This window comes from Ipomoea nil, unplaced genomic scaffold, assembly GCF_001879475.1.
Source record: "Ipomoea nil cultivar Tokyo-kokei standard unplaced genomic scaffold, Asagao_1.1 scaffold2616, whole genome shotgun sequence".
Lineage (NCBI taxonomy): Eukaryota > Viridiplantae > Streptophyta > Magnoliopsida > Solanales > Convolvulaceae > Ipomoea > Ipomoea nil.
In genome coordinates, this window is record NW_017619044.1 from 657,093 (window position 1) to 679,316 (window position 22,224).

Genomic DNA, 22,224 nt, shown 5'->3' on the forward strand with positions numbered 1-22,224 from the left:
CGCCGGCTGTCACTGTTCCGGGCAGCGGTTGCCCGGCGGGCAGCTGCCCGCCCGCCGGCTGCCCGCTGCCGGAGCTACCCGAGTTTGCCGCGGGTAGGTGGCGGGTCCCCTACCCCCCCACCTACCCCCCACTGACTCTTTCCATCACTTTTCGCCCCGGGAACCGTTGTGGAACCCGAAACCATGCTTAGACACTTTTCAACGTAACTAACGACAACACATAGACGATTAACGGATCAAATACGATAGACGAACGACACATAACCTATCATGCTTTTCTAATCATAATCAACGCCCAAACATGCGATTTCCCACTCGATAAACGAAGAATCAAAGCATACGGTGCAACCTAGGGTTCTAATCACTTTTATATCAAACAAGAATACGATTCATCTTCTAATTGCAAGATTCGGTAGGAACAACACATAATCATCAAGGATAGCAATTAATCATCAAGAACAACACATCATCATCAAGAATCCCAATTAATCATCAAGAACATCCCAATTATCAAGAAACTCCCAATATCAAGATTATCAAGATTCCCCATGGGATCATTAAATCGACATCAATAATAATTATAGGAATTCGCCATTCACAATCATACGGGGGAAACCCTAAGGGGAAATCATAGCTAGGAAAATAGGTTTTGTTGAGACATGGGTTACCTCTTAGCCTTAATTAATTCCTTGGCTATGAAGCGTCTTTCTTTAAGCATTCTTGCTTTCTTGATTTCTTCTAAGGGGATTCTTGGAGCACTTTGGGGTGGTGGAACATTTATTGTGGTGGGGGTTCTAGGTGCCTCTTAAGTCCCCTATTTATATATTTAGGAGTCCTGGTTAGGAACTAATATTATAGGCTTGCTAATTCTATTCCTTTTGGAACTAAGGATTGGGTTTAGGGATAACGGTCCCTGGTCCATAGTGGACCATATTAATTAATTAAATGGAATCCTAATCATAGTCTGAATAGTAAAAGGCCTACTTCCTTTATTCCTAATAGATAACTAGGTCTAGGATTCCTAATTAGAATCTGAATAGTAAAGGGTTTACTTTCTTTATTCCTAATAGGCTTAGGACTCTAATTTAGGCAAGGGTCCACGGTTCATGGTGGACCTTTATTAATTAATTAAAGGAAACCTAACCGAATTAAATCATATTTAATTATTATTAACGGGATTAATTTAATAATTAATCCGGGATTGAAGGCCGTAACACGGGGTGTTACAATGGGCCAGCAGCAAGCCTGGACTACCGCCAACAGATTTGAAAAACACCTACCCGGCCACCGTTCAGCCCGGGCTAGGATGCAATTTTTTACCGCTTGCATCGGCGTTGAGACCTGGTCTGTCCCAAAAAATGCCTGCAAAGGCGAAACCAAAACAGCCCAAGACCAGTTCATGCCTCCGAGGCCAAAGAAACAGCACCTGCAAAAAAATAGAAACAAGATAGAACAACCAAGCATCCTGTTCCCCTGACCCAACTATAATTTCTACCTCGGGTGAGTGTTTAAGGTTATAATAGGCTGACGCGAACAAAAAGCAACCCCCCAAATAATAGCCCATCCCCTCCGGAGTCCAGAAGGAACGCAGCTACTATTGGCCAGCAGCAAGCCTGACCAGGTCAACGGATTTGACTAGTCCTGCCCGGTGCACCGTTCAGCCCGGACTAGGGTGCCATGTTGTACCGCCAACACCTTACGTTGAGACTCAGTCCTGCAGGCAGGGCCTCATGGCCTCCAAAAGAACCTCACACACTCTCTGCTTTTTAGCTCACATCCACTCTTTCTTTTACCTCTCCAACTCTCATTTTCCTCTAACTCACTCCATTCCTTTTCACTCCTTTCTTTTCATTCTCCTTTCTTTCCCTTATTCTTTTTTCTTTTCTTTTTCTTTTATCTTTTCTTTCCTTTCTTTTCTTTTCTTTTCTTTTCATTTCTATTTTTATTTCTTTTTCTTTACAAACAACAGCTTACAGCAGGAGCAATCACGGGGGGTCATCAATCTCAAAAAACACATAGGGCACATCATCATGTATCAGTAACGCGCGGACCCTAGGCGATAGATCATTGAGGTTCCGAAAGACGGCCTCACCTGGCTTATCAACCACCCAATCAGCTAGTGCCTGCGCAGGCAGATTGGCCCTAGACGGGCACACAACAGCAGTAACTACCCCGCAAGAACACAAGAATCGAAGCCTGGACACCACACTATCTAGAATCCACGGCGGACGAACAGAGATATCAACATAGCTAGCTAGCTTCGCCCAGGTGGACTCTATATCAATCACTGTATTTCCCCCGGCCAGGCACCATTCCAAGCAGGAGAAAAGGACCCGGAACATGCCCCGGGCGTGCTCCCCCTGCCCAGACCATGCAACCCCATAGCAAAAACCACCCTCCTGGTTGCGCACCACAGCTGCACCCCCCCCCCCCCACAGCCGAAGACAGAGATAGATTAATCTTTAACGCACTGGCAGCAGGAGGAGACCACCTGACCGTCCTAACAACACGCCTCGGCACATGTGCCTCCAAGTATGCCACAATAGTCCACCAATTAGAGGGCAGGATATGCTGCGTGGGCCACCGCCTAAACAGACATTCCGCCACCCTCTTTGCCACCCCACGCATCACTCGTGCAACACTGGGCGTGTCTCGACCATACATACACCCATTACGGTGCTTCCATAGCTCCCACAATACCAGATACGGCAACCTACAAACAACAAAAGACAAAAGAGGGTTACGCGCCCCCGGTCGACCCCATCCCACAATCAAAGTCCTAAGACTTCGATGTCGCGAATAGAGGCCGAGGGACGCCAAAACATATCTCCAGACAGCTTTTGCTGTTTCCCCAGAATAAAAAATATGATCAATAGACTCAGGGGCCGGGGCCGGACAACACCGACATCTCGAGACGATCACATGACCGAAACGAGCGAGGATGTCATCCGTGGGAAGCCACCCTCGGAACACTCTCCAAGCCAGGAAGGACACCTTAAAAGGAAGGTGCTTGCGCCAACACTTAGCTAAAAGAGGGTCTGGTGCAGTGGGCAGTGCAGGCCTAAGAAAGGCCTTGGCAGAGGAATAAGAAAACATACCGTCGGACGCCACGGTCCAGAGTGGGATATCACGCGGGCCCTGCCCTATTCGGGACAAATCCGCAGTAATCCCTGCATACGCCAAGTCATCGTGGTCAGCCAGATCAAGCTCACCATCACGCACATAATCTAGGAGCAACTCTCGGGAGTAAGAAACCCCCCGGTGTGGATAAAGTCTGCCGAGCGGGCCCAGACCTGACCAGTTGTCCCACTAGAAATTTACCCAGCCTTGGAACAACCGCCAAGTCAGAACCCTCTCAACCTCATCACGTACTGCCAACATCCGCCTCCAGGTGTGCGAATCAGTACTCCGGACTAACTTAGCAACCGGGTGAACCCGACTGTAGTATTTAACCCTCATAAAATCCGACCAAAGCGTGTGTTATGTCCGGAAATTCCACCATAATTTAGCACTGGCCGCCCTCACCATCAAATCCAAGTCCAAGAACCCCACCCCCCCTCCTTTTTAGGACGAGAGAGAGTTTTCCAAGAACTCCAATGATACCGGGCGCCCCCTGACTGTTTCCAGAAGAAACTAGCATAGCATCTCTCCAAGTCCCGTATGACTTGCTTAGGCGGTGCACAGGCCGAGAATAGGGGCAACGGCATGGCCTGCAAGACTGAGGATATCAAAATTGCCTTCCCGCCCTTTGAGAGCAGTCGGCGCTGGCAACTCAAACATCTGGCCTTCACTTTATCCACCACCGAGGCAAAGTAAATACATTTCTTACGGCCAATATACACTGGGCAACCCAAATAAGTAAATGGGAACTGATTATGCACACAACCTGTTGCCCTGCGAATCTGTTCAATCTCATAGGCCGGAGTACGAGGGTGCATGTAAAAAGCACTCTTCTGAAAGCTCACCAACTGTCCCGAAATCTCCTCGTACTCCTTTAATGCACCAATTACCTCCTGAATAGCTCCCAACCTGGCCGTACTAAAAATAATCACATCATCCGCATAGGCCAGGTGGTGAATATGTGGTGTCCCTGGCGGCTGTGTAAACCGGGGCACCGCAGTGCCATCATAAACCCGCGCAAAGTAAACTGACAGGACTTCAGCTGCAATCACAAACAAAGTCGGGGACAATGGATCCCCCTGCCTGAGCCCCCGTGTAGATGTAAGAAGCCTTCTTTGACTCCGTTTACAATCACTGAATACCACACGTTAGACACAGCCCGAAACACCATATCTATCCAGACCTCGCTAAAACCCAAACGGCGCATCACCGAAGTCAGGAAAAACCACGATACCCGGTCATATGCCTTAGCCATGTCTAACTTAAGCACTATGTCCCGGTTCTGTAAGCTCAACCCATGGCACATCTCGGCCGCCAAAAGCACATTATCAGTAATAGACCGACCAGCTACAAACCCACTCTGCTGCGGCGACAATACCCGGGGCAGAACTGTAGCCATCCGAACTACCATGAGCTTCGTGATAAGCTTACTACTGAAGTTGCACAAACTGATAGGCCTGTAATCTGCGAACGTTTCTAGACTCGGCTTCTTCGGCAAAAGGACGATGGATGTGTGCGTGATAGCCCTGGTGAATTCCCGTCCCGCAAAGTAACTCCGAACCATACTGACAACATCATCCTGAATAATATCCCAACAGGCCTTATAAAAAGCCCCCGAGAAACCATCCGGCCATGCTGCACTCGTAGAGTTCATTTGCATTACCACTGCTTTCACCTCCTCCACCTCAGGCACGGCCGTTAAAAGCTCATTATCCTCTTCAGTAACCAAGCGTGGGACACAATCCAACCTAGCCAGATCAAAACCCCCAATCTCTGCGGTGAACATATGTTCAAAGAAAGAGACTGCCTGACTAGCAATCCCTTGCATATCTTCGAACCACACGCCGTCACCATCCTTAACCCTATGTATATATAGCTTATGCCTGCGTGCCTTAACAACAGAGTGAAAGAACCGGGAGTTTCTGTCCCCATCCTGAACCTCGGTGATACGCGCCTTCTGCTGCCAAAATTCTTCCTCAATTGCAATCTGTTTTTGTAACAAAGCAACACCCTTTTTATATTCAACCAACGCAATTTCATCATCCGGGTGTTGCTGTAAGGCAGCTTCAAGGGTCTGAACACTATCCTCATATTCACGGAGCTTCACAAAGATATCCCCAAACATAGTCTTGCTCCACCTGCTCAGAACCTTACCCAATCTATTCAACTTGGTGGCGATTACAAACATAGGGGCCCCCTCAACAGGAACCCACCAGCTATCACGCACCACCCTTAGAAAATCTTCGTGCTTAATCCACACGTTCAGGAAAACAAAATGCTTCGGTACCACCTGCATACTCAGTAAATCACAAGACATTAAAAGAGGAGTGTGGTCAGACGTGGACTTTGATAAATGCCGTACGGATGTCATGAAAACCGATTCCCACACCGAGGTGTAAAGGAACCGGTCCAAACGCATCCATATAGCCGCGTCCTTACGCCGCCCATTCCACCAGGTTAAACGGGAACCGTAATAAGCCGCATCAATCAAGTCACACGCACTGACACACTCCTGAAAATCAGTAGTCTTCCGATGTGAGTACGGAAGCCCACCTTTTTTCTCGTCCACACTTAGCAAGCAATTAAAATCACCCGCCACCGACCAAGGAACTCCCCCGGGAATCATAGAAAATATAGCTTTCAGCTCAGCCCACAACGGGTCCCGAAGACGTTCCTTGGTTTTGGCATAAACAAATGAGAGCCAGAAAGGCGTGAGAACCGTAGAATGTACACAAGAAATCGTGACGCACTGCTCAGTCTAACTCTCGAATGTTACTGCCAAATCATTATTCCAAAAAATCCAAATTTTATTATTATCAGAAGCAAATACATTATCAAAATTAAAGCGAATTCTGAAAAACTCAAGCCAATCAGACGAGCTGAAAGGCTCGAGCAGACATAATACAAAAGGTGAATGCATTCTCAGCAATACATGGATCCTGCGCGCAGACCCCTGGGAGGAAACCCCCCTCACATTCCAGACGAGTAGTTTCATATGGATAAAACAACCGGATCCAGACGAGAGGGGTCCCCCCCTTTTCTGGTGTGACTTAGCCGACGTCTTGCCGGGCCAACGCCTTCTATCCGGCCGTCAGAATCTGACCCCGACTCCGGGGCCCACTCCTCAGGCTCGTGACCCGGCACCGGTACGTCTGAATCTGACCACGCCCTGTCCCTCTCCCTTCTCGGCCGCCAGGGAGCCTTAGGAGAAGAGTCTGGTGTCTGGGACAGCCAGAGAGTATCACTCGGGAGGGCACAAGGCGGTGTCCCCAACTCAAGGGGACCATAGAAACCAGGATGCGAAGTAGGAGTAAAAGAGAAAGATACCTGGTGCGAGCTTTGCAGATCCGCCCGCATTCCTAAAGAGCTAACATCCTCAGTAACCTCCGGGATAGTGGACAAGTAACCAGGAGATTGGCCATTCCCTCTCCCGGGTGATGCAATTGGGGTAGTTGGCGAATCACCACCACCCGATGACTCCACAACAGCCTCCTCAAAGGCTAAACTCTCATCCTGGAGCACAGCAAACCCATTACTAACCGGTACCGGGGTAGCCCGGCTAGGTGGTAGGGCCCGCCATACTTTATTACCTGTACCAGCACTTGGCCCCTGACTAATGTCAACCATCGGGGCCTTACCTTTTAACTATTTTTCTTTATTACTTTGCTTTTTTCTCTGAGTAGCAGTCATGTCCCGCTGGTCCAACACAATAGCTGATCCCCGGTCCTGGCCGCCCCCCTTAGGGGGTGGGCCAGCATCAGCCATTGACGCTGGCATTTGTGATGCCGTAGTGCGTGGAGAACGTGCCCCACCACCAAAGACTCGACAACTGCTAGCCACATAACCTTGCTTTCTGCAATTTAAACAGTACGGGGGGACACGCTCATACTCAATCATTTGCCAAAACCCCACGGCCTCCTGATCCGGGCGCGCAGTCCCTAATCGGATAAACATCTTGCGGCATAGGGGTTTCAACAAATCAATCTCAACTTTCACCCTAGCCACATTAGGCCGGGTGAACTTAGCCGTAGGCGTGTCCACCTGTAAAAACTTGCCAATAGGTTTGACAATTTGTTTAAGACAAGGTTCTGAGAAGCAATTGGCCTTAAGATTAGGCAGTAGCACCCACACCGGGGCCAAGGACGTCTTAAACCTCGTGTCAAAGTCCATTGTCCACCTAAAGAGCCTCATCGGGCACTTCCCGTTAAAGAGAATCTGACCCTTGACTAGCGTGTTAATGCAATCTTCCGGGTTAGAAAATGCGAGAGACACGTGTCGTGGGTCCACTAAGCCAACACTCACCGTTCCTTTCAACTTCAAATGTTTGGCAAAGTGTTCTCTTATAACGGAAAGTACGGGCCTGCCATACGAAAATTTTCCAATAAGTAGGGTTTCCCCTATTTTATTCATCTGTTGCACCTCCGTATCCTCAAAGGTGATGCAGGCCTCCCCTTCATAAGATTCAACCATTTTATCCGGGATAAAAAGTCCCGGGGCATGGCCCGCATTAACACCTTGAGCTGGCAGACCCGTAGAAGCAAAAAGACTAGCAAAGGAAGGAAGCGTACATGAGCTCACGGCCAATACAGAGCTACCTACCTGGGCCGTAGTTTCCAAGCATGATGCCCCCATTGGGGTGGCATTCTTAGCGTGAATAGCAGCGAGCCGTGTCCAAACATTGGACACGGTAGAACCCGAGACATGCAAACCACCTACAGTGGTGTCATGTCTCAGGTTAGGGATGTTATTGGGGGTTGGCATTGTGTTTTGCTTGCCCCCAATAGCATCCCCTTGTGGAACATTCAAAGGCATGGACAAAACTCTAAGTGTGGTTGATGTACTCGAATTAACATCTTCATGGGACCTATGACCAGCATTGTCAAAAGTGACTAGCCGATTAGGATCACCCCCATGAGCCCTATGACCAGCTTGCCCGACTTGGGCTTGCCGATTAGGGTGCATAACTGATGCCTCTTGTACATTCCCCACACTTAGACTGAAACCAAAAGAAAGGGGAGCACAAACATTACCTGTTGCCGTATGGTTAACCTCCGGCAAAGAGGCCTTTGTAGAACCGGTAAGCAATGCTCCATCTTCTTGAGTCTCTCGGCCAGCCCCACCATTTTCCGTAACACTGTTTCTGCCCTCCTTGCCCAATGGCTCGGAGTGCACAATTGTGCTATAGGCCAATGTGGGTGTGTCTTGACCAACCTGTTTAATGGCCTCATTTGCACAAGGTTCCGTAGCTTGATCAAGAGCCATGCTGTTAAGAAGTGTCATGGGGTCTAATGTTGGCATGTGGTCGAATGTTGAGCTCAATTGTCGTCCATGGACCATGCCAACATTAGGCACCAAACCCAGCTTACTGTCTATCAAAAAGGGGCATTTCCACCCAAAAATCAAACAAAGATTATGTGATAGACAATTGGGATTGGGCAAGGTCTCGGTACAACCCACCGAAGCCTTGCTTCCCCCTCCATAACGACCAAAAGAAACCGGACTCAAAGCATGCAATCCGTCAGCATGTGTTATAGATTGCATGCCAAAAGATTCCACACTTTGTGTCCTCTCTCCATTCGGCTTGTCAGGCCTCGAACTAGCAACGCAAAGACCACATATATTACTGCCAACACCATGAGGTTGGCTTATTGAGCCGAGACTAGTACCAAAACCACATGAGGCTGCCATGACTACACCACCCTTCATAGCAGAAGATTCCTTGCACTCAACAGCCTCCTCACCACCCAAACTGCCTTGCCCATATGAATTAGGCCCTTTAGACTTAATAGGCACTGAGTGCAACATCAAGCTGCTATTCTCATTACCAGTCAAGCCCGGCAGTTTAGCGACAAGGAGTGGTGCATGTGCTTGGGTACTTGTCAGCCTATGACCAGCCTTGTCAAATTGACTTAGCCGATTAGGCGCAGGACCAAGTGTTCTATGACCAGCTTGCTCAATTCGAGTTTGCCAATTAGAACACCTAATTGATGCATGCTCATTCCCACCTTTAGAACAAGGAAGAGAAGTCGAAGACTTACCTGATGGCTATTGCTGCCTTGCCAAGCCAGCCTCCCGAACATGAGCAGCTTCATATGGCCTCACCCGAGTCCTCTTCTTTCTACTTCGACGCGCACGAGGATTGTGCAAGTATTCTTGCCCACCTCGTTGGTTTCCCGTAGCTGAAGGGCCACCTTGGTTGATGGACTTGGTCACCATGGGTCCATCAAGCTTCGTGAGCCCCATCATCTTCTTGGCACCCTTGGACGGCAAGGCCAACGGCCGAGAGACCACCGGCGCAACCAAGGCTTCCCGGCGTTGTTTCGTGGCCTTCTTGACATGGATGGCCTTGGACTTTAGCTGGAGGGGCAAACCAACTGGCCACCGACCCTCCTCCTCCAAGTCCATGCCTGCGCGAAGAAGCTCCCAAAGATCTTCGAACTTCACCATCTTCTTCGCCTTCTCCCAATCGCCATTCACCGAGGCCAAAGCCAAGGCCGCCTGCCTCCAATCACCTTTCTCCATCACAGTCTTAGCACATGAGGCAGCCACCATTGATGCCTGACCCATCTCTGCCTTGCGGAGACCAAAGTTCTCCGGCGGCAGCCTAGCTACGGCCTTAGCGGCTGGTGCGAGAGCACTGGCAAATGCGCTGACATCTGACGTCCGGCCATCACATTGCTTCCCCCTCCCCCCTTCTGAGATCACAACCTCATTGGAGCGAAGGTTTGCAGCCTTAGCCAAATTCGCGCAATCGCGCGTCTTGTCGCGAACGCCACCACAAAACTCAGTCCGATCCTCCTTCAATTGGCATGTCTGCGCACGACGGCTCAGCCCCAACCCATCTTCTCTCATATTTAAGGGGCTGAGACAACCCCCAGAGACCGGCAAAGTGGTCGGAGACGGCGCGCAAATAGTCGGAGGACCAAGGCTTGCCGGCGACGCTCCAAACTGCCCATCTGCCGTGTGGAGGTGGCGATCAATTCCAGACGACCTCCCTATGTCTCGTAGCTACTCATGGTCACTAACAGAGATCGGAAAAGCTGCCGGAGCCGGTTGGACAGAAAGGCCATCGGAGCCCTGAATCGCCGGTGGACGCGAGATGGTCGGAACCCTAGCTTCGTAGTCGGACTTCTCCGCCAACCTCCAATCGCCAATCTGAGCATTCTGATCAGTCCCCAAAGGTCCCTGGACCTCTCCGCACCATGGAGATGGCCCTTCAGAGCCATGGATGGCCAGAACCGCCGGAGACGACACGACAGTAGTCGAGGGACCAAATGTCGCCGGAATTTTTTCCGGACTCCGATCTTCAACCTGAGCATCGTGATCGACCCCCTGGTGTCCCTGGATGTCTCCGAGGTGACCAGCATGGCCATTGAACGCCGGAGAAGCCGCCGGAGCCGCCATGGCAGAAGTCGAGGGACCAAAAATCGCCGGCAAAGCCACCGGCCTTCGATCGTCACTCTGAGCATCGCGATCGGACCCATGAGACCTCTGGATGTCTCCGACCCTAACAGAAGGGCCACCAGAGCCCTGGTTTGCTGGAGACGAGGGATTGGCCAAAACCCTAGCCTCGCGATCGGACTTCTCCGCCAACCTCCGATCTTCGTGATTGTGATGGCGATCAACCGCCCTTGGCTTGATGAAGGTTTTGGAGGGCTTAGGGAGAGGATCGCCATTGTTGATGGCCTTGATCGCCTCCTTCGACAGTACGTAGCCATGTCGACGCAAAAGCTGCGCACAATCTCGGAGCTCCCGCATCGTCCCTTCTATGGAGATCGATCTACATTTTCCCTTCATTTCCCAACTTAAATGGGTCTACTTTGAGAATCAATATCTCATTCACCCATTATCCGTTTTGAGCGTACAATATATCAATCTCTTCGTCTCACTACGAAGAACCCGAATCCACTTTGACCCGACCCAAATCGGAAGTGGACCCCACTGATAATTGTACCACAAAATAGCCACTTAATATGCCATTTTATGCCATTTTAAGCTAATTTTTCCAACAATCCCCCACATGAATCAAAATTGATTTTCGGGGTAGTTTTAAAACGGAAACAACTGTGTTCAACGGTCGATCCCTGCATAGGATAGGTAGGGTCACACCCTTTGAACCTTCCCTCGTGAAGATACATTTACTCTACTGACTGTACGGTAGAACGCGATGTCTTTGAACCGACTACCGTTTGTGTAGACGATGACGTATCTCACACAGGAACCTCCCAACCATGCTTTGTTCTCATGATTGTGCCCATTTTGGTCGTGGGTCACCATTCCTGGTTCTGCAAGAGTTTGTGAAGAATTGTGCCCGTCAATTCTCCTTTGAAGCAACCCTCACTTCTCTCTCACATAGGTGATTCTTTCCCGAGTATCCCGCATACTCACATATGTCAACCGACATTCGAATCACTAAAGCATTTAACATGCTAACCTTGTGCGGGAGCCACTGTTTCTAACGAGGAGTGGTAGGGAATCCGAGACCCCCACAGTGACACGCTCCATTCCATAATTTAGTTGTCCCATTGAACCTAGGTGCCAGCTAGGTTGGGTGTCCACTATAGAACTTAAACCAAGGGCTTTAGACCCATTCCTCGTCTCAACTTCTCCACAGCTACTCTACATAACCCTTTGGTTAGCGGATCCGCTATATTGTCTTCTGACTTTACGTAGTCAATCGAGACAACACCAGTTGTGAGAAGTTGTCTAATGGTATTATGTCTACGATGCACATGTCTAGACTTACCATTATACATATGATTCTGTACTCGTCCAATTGCAGCTTGACTATCGCAATGCACACACATTGGAGGTACAGGTCTTTCCCAATTAGGAATATCCTCTAAAAAATGGCGTAGCCATTCAGCCTCTTCACAACATTTGTGCAAGGCTATCAGCTCAGATTCCATCGTGGATCTAGCTATCACGGTCTGTTTAGAGGATTTCCATGCAACGGCTGCACCGGCTAGTGTAAACACGTAGCCACTCGTGGATTTGGAGTCCTTAATATCGGATATCCAGCTAGCGTCGCTATACCCTTCAAGTACAGCAGGATATCTCCCATAGTGCAGTCCAAGGTCTCGAGTATACCTTAAGTATCTCAGAACCTTCACTATTGTCGTCCAGTGCATGGCACCGGTGTTACTCGTATATCTACTGAGTTTACTAACCGCAAAGGCAATATCCGGCCTAGTAATGCTCATTAGATACATCAAACTACCAATAACCCGAGCATATTCTACTTGAGAAATACACTCTCCGTGGTTCTTGGTTAGATGAACGCTTCGATCTAATGGCGTCCTAGTCCCTTGATGATTATCCTTGTTAAACTTTTCAAGGATTTTATCAATATAATGTGATTGGCTTAACACCAGACCATCAGGTCTTCTAATGATTCTAATCCCGAGGATTAAATCAGCCAAACCCATATCCTTCATGTCAAATCTCGCATTTAACATGTTTTTGGTAGAATTGACCATTCGATCGTTATTACCAACGAGGAGCATGTCATCTACGTATAAACAAAGAATGACATAACCGTCTATCGTTTCCTTAACGTAGAAACATTTGTCACTTTCGTTTATTTTAAATCCATTGGTCAACATCGCATGGTCAAACTTCTCGTGCCATTGCTTAGGCGCTTGTTTTAAACCATATAGCGATTTAACCAACTTACACACTTTCCTTTCTTGGCCCGGAACCACGAACCCTTCGGGTTGTTCTATATAGATTTCCCCATCTAACTCGCCATTTAGGAAAGCGGTTTTAACGTCCATTTGATGAACTTCCAAATTCCGCAGCGCGGCTATAGCAAGTATCATTCTAATGGAGTTTATTCTCGTCACGGGAGAATACGTGTCGAAGTAATCAAGGCCCTCGCGTTGCCTGTAACCCTTGATTACAAGCCTAGCCTTATACTTCTCGATGGAACCATCGGGTTTCATCTTCGTTTTAAAGACCCACTTGGATCCTAAGGGTTTACTACCCGGAGGAAGATCAACAAGTTCCCAAGTGTGATTCTGTAAAATAGAATCCACTTCACTTTTAATAGCCTCTTTCCACATTGGTCCTTCTGTAGAAGTCACGGCTTCTCCGTACGTTCGAGGCTCGTTTTCTATCAAACAAGATAGAAAATCGGGTTCATTTTCTAATAAACAAGTTAGAGTACTCGAATCGTACTCTAACAAGTAAGTTAGAAAATCAGGACCAAATGATTTTCCAACTCTCGCCCGCTTATTGCGTCTTGGCTCGAGCTCGGGTTCTCTCTCGGATTCCCCACTATCATTATCCATAGCTTCGTCAAAAGTTCGTTTTGACGAACTCGGTCCCTCATTGGACCTACAAGGAAATACATTTTCAAAGAAAGATGCATTCCTTGATTCTATTATCGTGTTCTCGTGTACGTCCGGATTATGGGACTCGTGTACTAAGAACCGATAAGCACTACTATTATGTGCATAGCCAATAAAGATACAGTCCACCGTCTTAGGACCTATCTTTACTTTCTTAGGTGTTGGCACCAAAACTTTGGCAAGACACCCCCACACTTTCAGGTACTGGTAGGAAGGTTTCCTACCATTCCACAGCTCATAAGGAGTCTTATCAAGCTTCTTGTGGGGTACCTTATTTAAAAGGTAATTACTTGTCAAAATAGCCTCACCCCACACATCTTGAGGTAGGCCCGAACTTATAAGCATCGCATTCATCATATCTTTCAATGTACGGTTCTTTCGTTCGGCAACACCGTTCGATTGAGGTGAGTAAGGTGCCGTATGCTCGTGTATTATACCTACACTCGCACAGAAGTCACAAATAGGTGCTTCATACTCACCACCTCGATCGCTTCTAACTTTCTTAATTTTGCAATTAAGTTGGTTTTCAACTTCATTCTTATAAAGAATGAATTTTTCCAAGGCTTCGTCTTTGCTTTTAAGCAAATACACATAGCAATATAGTGTGCTATCGTCGATAAATGTGATAAAATATTTATTACCACCTCTCGTTTGTGTCGATCTAAAATTGCACAAATCACTATGGATTAATTCTAGTGGTTCAGTTTCCCTTTCAACCGATTTGAAAGGTACTTTCGTTAATTTTGCCTCAACACAATTTCCTTCTTATTTTCCTTAGGACTAGTTGAGGGACCTAAATTCACTAAGTTCCTTGCACTTTTAATTTAGTCAATGGAAAGACTTTGTGATTTATGACTTGTACCCTAACCTTTAGTTTCCTCCTAACTAGTTTGTAGAAAGGGAGGTCATTTTAGTCTTCCCACAATTCTAACTTGGCATCCAAGACATTTCCTAATACTACCACCTTAGTCTTCCTCACTTAGACAAGAAACACACCCTTCTCTCTACCTTTCACTCTACATTTTAGCTTTCTCCCAAGCTAACCTAAAACCCTCCCAACCTTGCAAAGGAAAACCTCCATGATTCCACCTTTCCACCTCTACAACCTTAGGAAGGGTAAGTTCTAGGCTTTATTAGTGTTATTACTTAGTTTTCCATCACCTTTATCTAAGTTTTGCTTGTTTTGTTGGGGTTTTTGGTTTGTGTTTGGAAGATCTTTTGGAAGAAGACCTTCAAGGAGAAGCTTAGGGGATTGAGGAAGTGTTGTTTAGGCTACAAAGGTAACCCATGTCTTACAAAACCTATTTTATACTTGCTATGATGATTTCTTGACATTCTGGACGCTATTGAATGATTTGTGTAACACCCCGTAATTTCACGCTTTAAATCCGAATTAATTATTTAATTAATTCCGTTAAGAGTAGCTAAAAAAGGATTTAATTCGGCCCGGGATCCCCTAATTAGTTGGTGTGGTCCATGATGGACCGTGGACCCTTGTCAATATTAAAAGCCTTTGAGCCTGTTAGAATAAAGAAGGTAGGCCCAAAACTATTCATATTCTAATTTGGAGTCCTAAACCTATTTAAAGGGGATTAGAAAGCATTTAGAACCCTTTCTACCCATCTCTCCCTCTCACGTACTTGAAAATCCCTCCCAAGAACCCAACCAAAGAATTCCCCCATCACCGAACTTAGGAAAGATCAATTGGATGGAGACCTTAAGGAAAGATCTTAGGAGTCGTGAGAAGTTTAATTAAGCTAAGAGGTAACCATGTCTCACAAAACTTATTTTCCTTGCTATGTTATGATTTATTGGAATCCTTGAATGATGAATGTGTTATCTTGTGATTATGCCTTGATAGAGCTTGTCTTTAGGGTTTATATTATGGCTTCTTGATATCCTTGAGCGTTTATATGCATGTTCTTATGTTTAATAATGTTTAGAGCTTGTGCTTAGGGTTCACTAATATTGTTCGTTGGGTTATTCTGTGTATTCAAGTCCCCATAATTGTTGATGTGAGTTTTGGGTGGGTTTGGACTTGAATTTGAGTAAAATTGATGAATTCCCGAAGTGGGAAAAGTGCCAAGAAGGGTTCTTCCAGCGGGTAGTCGGTGGTGGGACGAACCCCCACCCGGCCACCCGCAGGAATGGCGAGTTGTTCCAGCGGGCGGCTGGCGGGTTGACGACCACCCGCCGGTCCACTCGCTGGAAAGTTGCAGTTTTGCCGGCGGGTGGTTGTCTACCCGCCGTACCGCCCATTGGTACAGGCCGGTGCGGGGTCGTTCAGTCTCTGTTTGGTCAAACCCCGTGCCCCGATGTGTCTTTGTTGATGTTTGTGAGTCTAGAATGATGTGTTGGTGGCAAAATATATGTTGGTTGATGCACTACGCGTGCTTAGATTATCGTGCAGCGGTACGATCAGGTTGGCACTGCGTGTGCTTAGATCATTGTGCTGCGGTACAATCAGGTTTATGTAATGGCACTGCATGTGCTGAGAGATCAGTGGTATGTTGGAGGTCATGTTGGAGGGGAGCATTTCTCCGGAGGGATAAGGCTGATGGAGTACAGGGTGGTCTGGAGGTACAGGTTGGAACTGATATAAGGTTGGAGCGGTGTAAAGGTTGGAACTTGGTATAAGGTTTGAACATGGACATGCCTTGTGGTCTTATTATGGTATGTTATTATTGTCGTGTCTTATGGCCTGTTATTGTCATCTTGTCTTGTGGCCATAGTTAGCATGCTCGTATCGTAATGTTGTTGCGTCGTGTCAATATTAGTGGTATGTCGTGAGTCCTTATCCTGATTTGAAAGTTAGAGTTGTTTAGGACTATATTTATGTATTCCCAAGTCTCAAAATGGTTTTCATATATATATATATATATATATATATATATATATATATATATATATATATATATATTGTACTCAACGCGTGGGAGTGGGTTACTTAGCATTATTCGCTAACGGTTGCTACACCGCATGTTTTCAGGTACAGATTAGTCGGTTCGTGAGCGTGCTAGACGGAGCTGTGGTTCCTAGCTTAGTTAGTAATTAGTGTTAGTTTGATGGCCTGTGAGCCGTTTTGTATTCGATTGATACTTATAGATTATGGTTAGTTAGTTAGTAACATGTGCATCTAGGTTCTCTAGCTTAGATGTGGCATAGCACCCCCAAACTATTATGTGTAGCTCCTGCTCTATTTTGGGTATTAATGATAGTTTTATCGTATTACGTAAGCTTTAATTGTTTTAAAATATGCTAAAAAATCGAGGGTGTTACAGTTGGTATCAGAGCCTAAGTTCGACCCTAGGTTAATGCCTTTAGGTTAAGACTCTAATCTAAGATGATAATTTTGAATTCTTGGTGTTTAAGTACTTAGGATGTAAGGACTTTAGGACGCGCGGTGAGATTATGAGTTTATTTATCGCTATCTGTTAAAGTTTTCCTGTGCTTGCCCACTGTCTAGCTTTTATTCTTATAGTTAAGACACCAGGTAAGGGTGCCTGCTCCTGACCCACATTTATAACCGATGTTAACCCTGTAGAATCTAGGATGACACCACCAAGAAACCGTGCAAGGACCCCTGATACGTCAACTAACGAACAGTTGGCTCAGAACTTGCATCAATTAACTCAGATGGCCCAGGCACTGAGTAACAATCTCCTCAACAAAAATAACCACCCTCCGCCCGATAGGAATCGCGACGTAGCTCGCCAGGTATCAAATCATTGTCCTCCTATCTTTACCGGGGAAGAAAACCCTGCGATACTTGAGGAATGGATCCGTACGTTCGATAAGATCTTTGAGGTAATAGGGTACCCGGAAGAGCGCCGAGTCGAGTTGGCATCGTTTTACTTTGGACAAGAGGCCGACTTGTGGTGGATTCATGAAAGTCCAGTCTGTAGACAAGAACCGGGTTTCAACTGGGAAGACTTGAAGGATAAGCTTCGAGAACGCTTCTATCCCTCGCACGTGAGAGCAGCGATGTACGAAGAATTCCTTGACTTAAAGCAAGGATTCTCTATAGTGGTAGAATACCACAAAAGGTTCTTAGAGTTGGCCCATTTCGCCCACATGCTGATTCCTACGGAAACAACGAAAGTGGAGAAATTCGTTGTGGGGTGATTGCTATAATCTGCAAGCGCACAGAGTCAATCACAGTATAAATTCCTGGAGTATTCCAGGGTCGATCCCATGAAGAACACTATTAACTGTTATCTTAAATAATCAAATTGTTGATATGGAAAAATGCAAATAAATAGAACTAATGTAATTAAAAAGAATATTTATGAATTTAAAGCAAAGGAAATTCCAATTAAGAGAAGACTAGGGATTTGGGTTCACCTATTAGATAATTAATTAACACCTAAATATTGATTCTTATGACTATAGTGATGATTGCTTCAAATATATCCTAATACTCCATCGAGCTACTAAGTTGTATCCAATTAACTGTGATCATCCGTCGATATCTCACCAACATTAATTAAACCCATTAAGAAACAATCAAATATCACCACAAATACCTAAATCTATGTGTAGTTTAGGTCAATTGTGATTATCTTACGAGTTCTTGGTTCATAATTCACCTGTCAGTTCTTCTTATAAACCCTAATAATGGTAAATATGCAATGGCCAGTCACACAATCCACAATTAAAATACATAAAATAAATATAATCTAGTTCAATTATTTAAACTGAAATTGAAAGAATCAACACAAGAAAAATAGTCAATTAATCTAATCTAGGCTAATCCAAATCCCTAATTAAAGTTCTAGCCAATAATCATAATTAAATGCATAAACAATTCAAAGAATATTATTCTGGAAATTTAAACAAGAAATAAATAAAACAGAGAAGAAAAATAATTCAAGCCTAAGAGATGATAGTTGTGATTGAAGCTCGAAAATTCTTCTTTGAAATCTCCTCGCCGAACCGCTGCTGCCGCTCCCAAGCTTTCTATTTTCTCTCCTATTCTTTTCTTTCTGCTTTTCGTCTCCTCCGTAAGTGTTCTGCCGAAACTCCTCCAAAATAACAATTCCCCAAAGGGTTTCTTTTAATTCTTTTCGTCTTTTCTTTCTTTTCTTTTGGCTGTTGCGCAAATCCTAAAAGTAAAACAAAACAAAATTAAGCTAAAAATAAAATAATTCTAACCTAATGTTATGTTACACAAATAATTACACAGGACATACGATCACAGTCAGAGAAAGAATCAGAAGAATATCAGCCAGTAGATCAGGAAGATGATGGAGCAGAATCAATAAGGAAAGGAAATAATTTGAGGAGGTCAGTGCTGAATAAGAAATCAATTCAGCACCAAGATTATGCCTATTATTAGTCTTTTATTTATTTGTTGCCTTTTATTAATTTATTACCGTTGCTAATTATGGTCTTAGGAAGCTATTTAATGTTGGTCTTTGTACTGCAAAAGCATAGCAGAATAATAGAGTTCTCTTTTCCCTTCCTTCTCGTTTTTCATATCGGAGTTACCGTAACTCGAATACGTGTGGAGCTTGAAACTTGCTCGAAAAGTTTCTTTCGTTGTGTACTAGAACTTCAGTACATAACACTGGTGCTTTCATTGACCCTTCTTTGTTTTTTTCACTGCATTTTGCTTCATGGATCCCTCTAGCCTCGACTGAACCATCCATTGCCGACATTCAGACCCAAATGGAACAACAATCTGTTGCTAGTAAATAACATGCTATCACCATTCACAACCTTGCACAACAAGTCCAAACCTTAACCATGTCCATGGAGGACATCCGACGCAACATCCACTCTCCACCACTATCGTCACGTCCACCTCATCGCTCTGGTAACCGGAATCTTCCCCATTCCTCCACCCATCCAACCCATACATCCGTGGAACCACAGGCTTTCCATGCTCCAATTGGTGGGATACGCTTGGAATTACCCATATTTTCTAGTACTGATCCTTACGGGTGGATATTCCAGATCCAGGAATATTTTGATTTCTATGGTGTGGTCGACGCCAACCGACTACGCATGGCAGCTTTTGCAATGGAAGGTGACGCATCAGAATGGTATCGCTGGATTAAGAACAATAACCTGTTGAGTACATGGCCAGATTTCATGGAGAAGGTAAAACTTCGCTTTGGTCCATCTCAGTTTATTGATCATCGTGGTCAGCTCTCAAAATTGACTCAGATAGGCACAATGGTAGAGTATCAAAGTCAGTTTGAGAAATTGTTGAACAAGGTAACCGGCATCTCAGAAGAAATGTTGATCTCTATGTTTATTGCTGGTTTAAAACCATATTTGGAGCAAGAATTATTACTTGCCAAGCCTGCTACGTTGGAAGAAGCTTTTGCATTGGCCAAAATGTTTGCAGGAAAGCATGAATTATTGCAACAACCTAACCGACCAAGACAACAATGGATTTCTACGCCAACTCCTTTAGCCTCGCGACAACAGCAAGTTCTTACGAATCTTGTATCATCCTCCGGCCACATGTTGACGCAACCGCGTCCTCTATCGACCGCTAGCCAGAATCCTCCACTACCCAACATACCTATCCGTCATTTATCCGCTGCTGAGATGCGTGATAAACGGAACAGAGGCTTGTGTTACAAGTGTAATCAGAAATGGTCTGTCAACCATCACTGCAACTGCAAATTTCTTATGTTGTTAGGCGTCAATGATGACGAGTCAGAGGGAGTTTTGGAGCCGATACGTCCTGAAGATGAAATCACCATCTCGCCTGATATTTCTACACTGAATACTCTTGTCAGTGTCCCTAATCCCCGCTCGCTGCGCATTGAAGGGGTGATTAATAGTCAACCCGTGCATATTCTGATTGATGGGGGAAGCACTCATAATTTCGTCCAACCTGCCATTGCCAAGAAGTTGAATTTATTCACCACTTCGATAGACCCTTTTCGTGTTTATATTGGTAATGGTGATTATCTCAGATGCCAGTTTCGTTGCCCGGAGGTACCACTAGTCCTGCAAGAGGCAAACTTTACTATCGACTTATTTGTGCTGCCGATTCAGGGTCCTGATATTGTTCTTGGGGTGCAATGGTTGCAGCAATTGGGAAAAATCACGCATGACTATGCTCAACTCTCTATGGAATTTAATTGGCAAGGTCGTCTAATTTCCCTTCAGGGAGACCAACATATGCATCTTCAACATGTTTCATTCAACCAGTTACAGGCTTTATTTCACGGAGGACGTATAGAAGACATTTATGAATTGTTTTATTTCTCAACTGAGGAGGAGAACCAGAATATCCAAGTACATTCACATTCAGAATTACTGGATATTCCACCCGGCATCCCTACTGAAGCTACGGATCTAATACATGCTTTTGAGCACATTTTTCGTACTCCCCACACACTGCCTCCCCATCGAATGTTAAACCATAAAATTCATTTGCTACCGGGGTCTAAGCCGATGAATGTGCGGCCCTACCGCTATCCATATTTTCAAAAATCAGAGATGGAAAAATTGGTTAAAGAAATGCTCGAGCAAGGTACAATTCGTCCAAGCCAAAGCCCTTTTTCGTCTCTGGTGGTACTGGTTAAAAAGAAAGACGACACTTATCGTTTTTGTGTGGATTACTGTGCTCTTATGATTCCCACTATTGATGAGTTATTTGATGAATTGGGTGGCTCGGCGATCTTTTCAAAGTTGGACCTTCGTGCTGGGTATCATCAGATACGAGTCCATGAAAAGGATATCTATAAGACAGCGTTTCGAACTCATGAGGGTCACTATGAGTTCATTGTCATGCTGTTCGGGTTAACAAATGCCCCATCAACATTCCAGGCTACGATGAATTCCATCCTTGCTCCTTTTCTACGTAAGTTCGTAATTGTTTTCTTTGACGACATACTCATTTATAGTTCGTCATTGCAATACCATTCGTCATCTCAGAATGGTGTTTGAGTGTTTGGCAAATCACACTTTTTATGTTAAACTCTATAAGTGTAAATTTTGCCAATTGTCTGTGGATTACTTGGACCATATCGTGGCTGCCAGTGGAATACATGCCGATCCATCGAAAATTGAAGCTATGGTTTCCTGGCCACAACCCAGAAATCAGAAACAATTACGGGGGTTTTTAGGCCTAACAGGGTATTATCGACGTTTCGTTCAGGGATATGCTAAAATCGCTGCTCCTTTGACTAATCTTTTGAAAAATGATTCATTTAATTGGTCAGATGCAGCAACCACTGCTTTTCTACAATTAAAAAGTGCAATGTCCAAGGCGCCAGTTTTACGATTGCCAGATTTTAAGAAAATATTTATTGTGGAAACTGATGCATCGGATGTTGGCATTGGCGCAGTGTTGCTTCAGGATGAGCAGCCCCCTTGCTTATTTTAGCAAAAAGTTGGGCCCACGCATGTGTTCCAAGTTTACATATAATCAAGAGTTGTATGCCATTGTAGAAGCGGTACATAAGTGGCGTCAATATCTCCTTGGGCGGTTTTTTATTATACGAACAGATCACAAGAGTCTGAGAGAATTGGTTCAACAGTTGGTGCACACCCCAGATCATCAAATTTATGTCCGAAAATTATTGGGGTTTTCTTTTCGGATCGAATATAAAACATTGCATGGTGACTCGGATGTTCACCATTATCCCCACTCCTGACTCGGATGTTCAAGCCTTGCATAGTACATTCTTCTCTCTTGTTTCTACTGTTCGTGCACACTTCCTTGACACTATTCGTGAGGATAACAGGACACAACCTGATCTCATCAAATTACACCAACAGTTGC

At 45.4% G+C, this 22,224-nt stretch overlaps 1 protein-coding gene across 1 annotated transcript; it reads left to right on the forward strand.

Annotated features, from left to right (window-relative positions):
- The first annotated feature begins 19,220 nt into the window (after positions 1-19,220).
- LOC109154292 lies at positions 19,221-21,825 on the forward strand. Its single transcript, XM_019302117.1, has 2 exons — positions 19,221-21,300; positions 21,344-21,825. The coding sequence occupies exons 1-2, from the start codon at positions 19,221-19,223 to the stop codon at positions 21,823-21,825; spliced, it is 2,562 nt and encodes an 853-aa protein (XP_019157662.1).
- The last annotated feature ends 399 nt before the right edge of the window (positions 21,826-22,224 follow it).